The sequence below is a fragment of the Miscanthus floridulus genome, chromosome 11 (assembly GCF_019320115.1).
Source record: "Miscanthus floridulus cultivar M001 chromosome 11, ASM1932011v1, whole genome shotgun sequence".
Classification (NCBI taxonomy): Eukaryota; Viridiplantae; Streptophyta; class Magnoliopsida; order Poales; family Poaceae; genus Miscanthus; species Miscanthus floridulus.
In genome coordinates, this window is record NC_089590.1 from 51,904,471 (window position 1) to 51,912,532 (window position 8,062).

The 8,062-nt window shown below is 39.5% G+C and overlaps 1 protein-coding gene across 1 annotated transcript; it reads right to left on the reverse strand.

Moving 5' to 3' along the window:
* Positions 1–460: 460 nt before the first annotated feature.
* On the reverse strand, positions 461–7,806 carry LOC136493093 (uncharacterized). The gene is made up of 7 exons (XM_066489137.1): positions 7,527–7,806; positions 6,250–6,389; positions 3,967–4,010; positions 3,263–3,867; positions 2,680–2,760; positions 2,176–2,239; positions 461–793 (listed from the first exon to the last, which is right to left on the reverse strand). Exons 1-7 carry the CDS (start codon positions 7,587–7,589, stop codon positions 636–638), a joined length of 1,155 nt encoding a protein of 384 aa, XP_066345234.1. The 5' UTR covers positions 7,590–7,806; the 3' UTR covers positions 461–635.
* Between the last annotated feature and the right edge of the window lie 256 nt (positions 7,807–8,062).

The window sequence follows — 8,062 nt, forward strand, 5'->3', positions numbered from 1 at the left end:
AACAAACCGGAACACTGTTCCGATTAATTTATTATGAGAGAAAAATATTTTTCTAACTGAAAATAAACAAGCTAAAAAAGACGAATTATCTCTCTGCCGTCTGCCAGTCGTTATCTTCTCGCCACGTAGTACGTGCCTTTTGAAAAGTATCGGCGCCTTGTGACACAAAAAAAGAATTGAACGGAGCCTCCATTCCCAAACCAATCGTCAGTGAGTAAACCACGCGTACGGCGAATCCACCCATTTCGAAACCATAATAACAGTGGGCAGGCAGACCGTGAATGATTGAACCTGGGATTAACAGCTGACCGAGGTAGTGTTTAGTTCCCAAAATTTTGCAAATTTTTTTAAGATTTCCCGTCACATCGAATCTTATCTTTGGACGCATGCATTAAACATTAAATATAAATAAAAAAATAAAACTAATTACACAGTTTAGACAAAATTCACAAGACAAATCTTTTAAGCCTAATTAGACTATGATTGAACACTAATTATCAAATAACAACGAAAGTGCTACAATACCTTTTTCCAAAAAAAATCTCCACCTAAACAAGGCCAGAATAGACTTTACACGTGTCAACTACGGCACGAAACAACGCCATCGGCAACAAAAGGGTGGATTAAGACAGCCACTATGGATAATAATTGGATATACAATATCTGCTATCTAGCGTTCTTACACCAATATTTTCAGTTGCCAACAAATGTTCGTAGTCCCACACCATGTTGCTCATCTTTGCCGTTGTTTCGACTGAGGGCCAACCGCAAGGAGAATCTTCTTCCTCGGGCCCTGAGTAAAACAAAAAAAAAAGCATCCTTTACAATCATGTTCAAATATATGAAAGGTAATACAAACAATTCGCTCAGCAAAAAGGATTTTTTGAGAAATTGTTGAATGTCTAGAGGTAAGGTTAGAAAAGAATCAACTGGAGATGCACAAGGCACACTAGCATAGAAAACAGAAACACTATACAAAACATTGTTTTTTCATTGTATAAAACAGTGGTCTGTGTCAAACACGTTTGCACCTGAAGAATGTTGGTGCTTGCTGAATCATGTTTCCTGCTTTAAGGCAAGAAAACCAATCAACTGGAGAATAGTGGTGACTAGGACACAAAGGCCTGCTGATAGATTCATTACTGAGATGCACTTGGTAGATGTACACAACAAGAACAAGGACCTATTTTACTTTGGGAAGATACGATGCAGCTTGAGTTAATAACATCATGGGTGACAATTTTCAGAAAAAAAATTCTAATGCAGCCACTCTTCCCGACAGTAGTTGGAACAGTGGCTAAAAGTATAGACCCAGGTTGCATCTTTTTTTCCAATCTAGAGAGTTGAGACTTACTCCCTCCATTCCAAATTATGACGTTTTGGCTTTTCTATACATACATAGCTTTTGCTATGCACTTAGATATACACTATGTGTGGATATATAGTTAAAGTAATGTATCTACAAAGAACAAAACGTCTTATAATTTGGAACTGAGAGGGAGTATTAACCTAGGTTGTGCTTCAACACATTAATGTTTATTATTAGATGAACTTGCTAGAAGAGGTATTAAGGCCTCTTGTTTAGGAAGAGACTTAAGAATAGTTGTCTTCTGCCTACATTTTTAGCCATATATATTCTCGTGATGGATGTATATGACAGGCGTATGCTTGGAACAACAAAAGCATGCAACATAGTAACCCGTATTTAAGATGAGTTCTGAGCTCCATTTCTACTGAAAGCAAAAGAAAAAAAAAGAGCTAATGATTTACTTTGCTAATAGAAATATTATGATTCAACTTTTTGACAAAAACATGAACAAAGTGGCCTGTCAAATTCATGCGTCAGGTGAACTTCAGCTAGAATCTCTTACTCATAATATTTAATTCAATTTAATTACTAGCAGAAATAGTACTGGGTAGCCCAAAAACCACATAAACTCTAAAGTTTTCTGCACATATGGTCACATCTTTGCACACAATTTGGCAAGTCCACATTCTAATACGTTCATCATCTACGAATCTGTTGACTTGAGAAATTTAGCAGATGCACAAGTGTCCTTTTGAAAAAAAGAGGGGCGAGGGGACTATCATCCTAAGATTGTATTTGTTTTTTCCGCAGGGATGCTAATATGCTACCATAGTGTTAAACAAAAATTCAGTAAACTTCCAACCTACCATTGGTACCCCCCATGTCTTTGAGGTCGCTCTCCCCCATTTGCCTCAATGCAGCCATATCCACCTGCAAACAAGTAAATAGTATGAAAAAAAAGGTACTATTGTCATAATAATCACTCCATAAGTTATTCCTTATTGCTTTAAACATGAATGAATATATAATCTCATAAATTCAAATATATGCTTGAATGGGCTGAGAATGTCTGGATCTGGCATAAACTTTACAAAATCATTGGTAAGTCTTAGAATATCCCATATGAATATAGCAGAAAACATGAAGCCAAATCAGTGAATAGATACCATGCAAGAATAATTGTAGAAGGCAAAGAAAAAATCGCAAAGCGCCAACAAATTAACAAGCTTTCAGAAAACAATGATCTCTTCTAGGGAACACAAGTTCATAATTCCATGCAAAGGTACAAGAAAGAAAATGTAATGCATGATATTTACAAAGAAAAAATATTTAAACAGAATGAAACAAATAAAGAAGTAGTGAAAGATTACCTCCTCAGCCTGAAAGAGGACAAGATACTTCTCAAGACCCAACGAATTCAGCAATCCAGTAACTGTAAGCGGGGCTTCAGCCTGCAAAGTTGCAGAGCAATGTCATTAAGCTTCAAGTATGATTGTATGAACATCAGTATGGGAATGCATAACCATATCTAACTAGTAAAATTCCAAGACTACAGAAGTTGTTATTAATAATTCGGATGTGGAACCTAGATGCCTAGATAACCATGAGCAAACTTAACAAATGTTAAAAGGTTGCATCCTCTTCAAAGTGTTTCAATAAGTTATATCAGATGTATCAACGAATATTCATGCCTGAACAATGTTAACTTCAGAAAGTTGATGGTGTTCTAAATTCTAAGAAGTTTGTTCATACTACCAGCAAATAACCACACAAATGAGCAAATATACACCTGGGACCAACCCAAATAATAGCATTAAAAACAGGCAGATGTGATTTCAGAAAGAATTTGAAAATGCTGTGCACAAAAGAAAGGAATTTTGCTCCAAAATTCCCTTATGTTTCCTCAGAAGCATCAGTGAATTAGGGTCTATGAGAGGAAGTACAGATACAAACCATAACAGGGGCCTTAGGCAGAGCTGCACTAGATGGAGTGATTCCATTAGTTCTCTGTACTGTATCAACAGAAATGGTGGATTTGCCAGCATATGGTTGACTCCTTGACGTGTCAGGAGCATCTCTTGTAATGAAACTTTGAGGTCTTGAGGAACCGGCAGATCTAAGGGGTGGCATGGGCCTAATCTGATCATAAGCTATCGGTGGAGACACATCACTCCGAACACTTAAAATCCTTTCAGGTGATCTGTGCCTCAAACCATCGTCTGTCCATTTTGGGTAAGATTTTCTTGAAGAGTCCAACTTTAACAAATCATCCACACTTCTTGCATAAGGAACTCGACTTACAACAGAAGAGTGCCTTGACCCTAGGACATCCTCCCTCGAAGAATATCTGGACCTTAACTCTGGGGGCTCATCTCTCATCTCATAACTAGCCCTTGATTCTGCAGCATGGCCTCTAGAATCATATCTTGGTAACTTATGATTTCGGGAAAGCTTTTCACGGAGATCCATTCCATTCTGCTCTGCACCACCATTGCTCCTCTGTAACAAGCCTTTCCTCATGAGTTTCAGTCTCAGATCATCCTTGCCAACCAGACGATCTTCAAATATTTTGCACACCAATGCAACAGAGTAAGTAGTGCCAGATATCTTCAATTCAAGCCCTAGTGAATTGACAAGAAGTTAAGGTTTATCATCACCTGAACCATCATCTCCATGTGAGCTACTACTTTCTGTCGCTCGCCTGCAAAGTGAGAGTGGAACCACAGGGAAACCAATTACATTTTACAGAAGAAAAAGGCAAGGAGTGACCTGTTTGTAGTGACAGAATGTAACAAAATGAACACAGTAAATGGAACCACACATCCTATGATCTCAAAGGCAAGTGCTTCACAAATATATAAGATAAACTAAAATCAGGGAGCATGCAGTGCAGCACACAATTGAATAGAAGGACAACATTGGTGTGCATGTCCATATATATAGATACAACAACAAAGCCTTTAAGTCCCAAACAAGTTGGGGTAGGCTAGAGTTGAAACCCATCAGAAGCAATCAAGGTTCAGGCACGTGAATAGCTGTCTTCCAAGCACTCCTATCTAAGGCTAAGTCTTTGGGTATATTCCATCCTTTCAAGTCTCCTTTTATTGCCTCTACCCAAGTCAACTTCGGTCTTCCTCTGCCTCTCTTCACGTTACTATCCTGACTTAGGATTCCACTACGCACCGGTGCATCTGGAGGTCTCCGTTGCACATGTCCAAACCATCTCAACCGGTGTTGGACAAGCTTTTCTTCAATTGGCGCTACCCCTAATCTCTCACGTATATCATCGTTCCGAACTCGATCCCTTCTTGTATGACCGCAAATCCAACGCAACATACGCATTTCCGCGACACTTAGCTGTTGAACATGTCGTCTTTTCGTAGGCCAACATTCTGCACCATACAACATAGCAGGTCTAATCGCCGTCCTATAAAACTTGCCTTTTAGCTTCTGTGGTACCCTTTTGTCACATAGGACACCAGACGCTTGCCGCCACTTCATCCACCCTGCTTTGATTCTATGACTAACATCTTCATCAATATCCCCGTCCCTCTATAGCATTGATCCTAAATATCGAAAGGTATCCTTCCTAGGCACTACTTGACCTTCCAAACTAACATCTTCCTCCTCCCGAGTAGTATTGCCGAAGTCACATCTCATATACTCAGTTTTAGTTCTACTGAGTCTAAAACCTTTGGACTCCAAAGTCTCCCGCCATAACTCCAGTTTCTGATTCACTCCTGTCCGGCTTTCATCAACTAGCACTACATCGTCCGCGAAAAGCATACACCAAGGGATGTCCCCTTGTATGTCCCTTGTGACCTCATCCATCACTAAAGCAAACAAATAAGGGCTCAAAGCTGACCCTTGATGTAGTCCTATCCTAATCGAAAAGTCATCCGTGTCTCCATCACTTGTTCGAACTCTAGTCACAACATTGTTGTACATGTCCTTAATGAGTCCGACGTACTTCGTTGGGACTTTATGTTTGTCCAAAGCCCACCACATAACATTCCTTGGTATTTTATCATAAGCCTTCTCCAAGTCAATAAAAACCATGTGTAGGTCCTTCTTCTTCTCCCTATACCGCTCCATAACTTGTCTTACTAAGAAAATGGCTTCCATGGTTGACCTTCCGGGCATGAAACCAAATTGGTTCATAGAGACCCGCGTTATTGCTCTCAAGCGATGCTCGATAACTCTCTCCCATAGCTTCATAGTATAGCTCATCAACTTAATTCCCCGGTAATTCGTACAACTTTGAATATCCCCTTTATTCCATATATATAGATAAGCTAAGAATTTGCTAAGTTATAAACAAGAGAAGTAAAGATGATACCATAAATTAATACACATCTGCTTAAGGTTATCACAAATATGTGCATCAGAAATCAATTGTAAAATAGTTATTGTTAGTAATAGTGCCATAGAGGTAACCCTAATACATAGGCTACATGGCAGAGTGATGGAGTTGACACTAATGTATAAACTATGAAAAGCATTTAGTTTGGCGTGATTGAAACATTGTAATGAAGCTGAAGCCATGGCTCACAACTGGGAGCGAATTACCACGAAGGAACAAACTCTGTCCCTAATGATGTGGAAAGAATCCTTTGTATATTAGATCCTTTGTACTCCCTCCGTCCCAAAATAAGTGTCATTCTCGCTTTTCAAGGAGTCAAATGCTTTTAACTTTCACCAAATATATACAAAAAAATATTAATATTTACAGTACATAATTAGTATCATTAGATAGATCATTGAATCTATTTTCATAATAAACTTATTTGAAGATACAAATATTGCTAATATTTTTTACAAACTGAGTAGCACGAATACCATAGCAACACTTATTTTGGGACGGAGGGAGTATATTACAATGTAGTTCAAAACTTTGAAGCCTATACAAAGGATGGAAATAGCAGAACCAAGAAAGATACCTTTTGTTTCTCTGCTGGCTTTCATAAAAATCAGAATCAGACACATTACTTCCTAACCTATCCCTCACAGATCGCTTTTTCCCTGACGATGGCACTTCATCGTCGTCAATATAATCAGACATAGCCCTCCTTTTGACAACCTAAGGAGAATAAAATTAAAGTAATCTTGTAAAGAAGGTGATATCAGAATTCATCAAGGTTTGGGAAAGATTAAGATGCAAAAAACATGTATCCTTAAAACCTTAAAACCAATCTTGTATACTTTATCAAGTCCAAGATAGTTTCCAAACAAATCACTATAGAGAAAATTGAAGAAAAAACATGCATAATAAGCGTGAGTGGCTTCACTGCTAATAATTAAATCATACTAATAAGTACTGATATGGTGTGCATATATGTTCTTTAGACATTACAAATAACAGCATAAAAGATCTGAATGAAGAATGTGCAATTGTGCATACAAATGATTGGTAATCTTCGATATGACCAGCAGGTACAAGTAAACACTACTACAAAGGGTGTGCCCTAAACAAAACTTGCAAGAGAACATTCACTGTACAAGCTTCTATTGTTTCTCCCAATGTCACAAAAATTCTACTTTACAGTAATTCAAGTGCTACTTATCTCGTATACACATATTTAGCAACATAAAAGAATAAACCTAATCTGCATCAACAGATTCTGCCCCTCCACATTTAACTTTGCCATGCCCTCGTTACAATTCACAACCATTTCCAGTCCCTCTTATGTATCTTGAGTAGAAAAACAAATAATATCACTGCAGGAGATCCAGAGATTTCTCTACTATATACCACAACATTGGAACACCCATACAGGTACTTTTCGTGTTAGCTCGACCCCCCACCCCAACCACACTAGGTAGAAACTCAAAGCTACCAAGTGGGCAGACACACATAGATTAAGCCACCTTCACAAAATCACACCATCATCCCTTGATTTGAGGTACACAGCAAGATTGTACCCCCTGCAGTCAACAACCAAATCCAACTCCATGCAACCAACTTTTGACACGCCAAATCGTATAGGATCCCACCATATAGTACCTGATACCCCGCACTCTAGACCCAAACTAAGGTTAACCAATGCTATAAAGACCTCTACCAGATCATCGGCCCTGATCTCCCTTGCGGGAGAATCTGCTCTGATGCTAATCAATCAACATTCAAACCCTGAACGATGCCGTAGGCAAATCCGCAACGGAGAATGAGAACACGCTGGCCTTATAAGCACGGTTTGACCGAGGCAGGACGGCTCACCTGACCGCTGCGGCCGAGGGTGATGGTGACCTGGTGCCTCGAAGACGCCGATGAGGAGGCCATCTCCAGCGCCGCCGACGCACAGAGGACGGCTTCCGCCGGAACCTTAGAGAGGAGAGGGGAGCGGCGCGACCGGGACAGGGCCAAGGAACGGCTAGGGTTTCGGGGGAATTAAGATTGGGGGCGTGCGCTGAGACAGAGTTTACCGGCGCGGCGCTCGGGAGTCGGGACCGGGGAAGGGAGGGGCCGTGGGACTCGCTTTGGTGACGCTGCCCAGTGCCCGCCCACACAGACGCAGGCGCGTGCGGGCCTTTTTGCGCTTTCCACATTTCCAGATTTCGACCGCGTCTTTAATTTTTTTAATATATATATATATATATATATATATATATATATATATATATATATATATACTACCTGCAGCCGGCTATAATATAACTTATTATGTAACCACTTTGCGTTACGATAATTACTATGTTAATTTACGAGATTATAGTAACTCCTTACTAAATAGTTTACTATAACGTTATATTAAA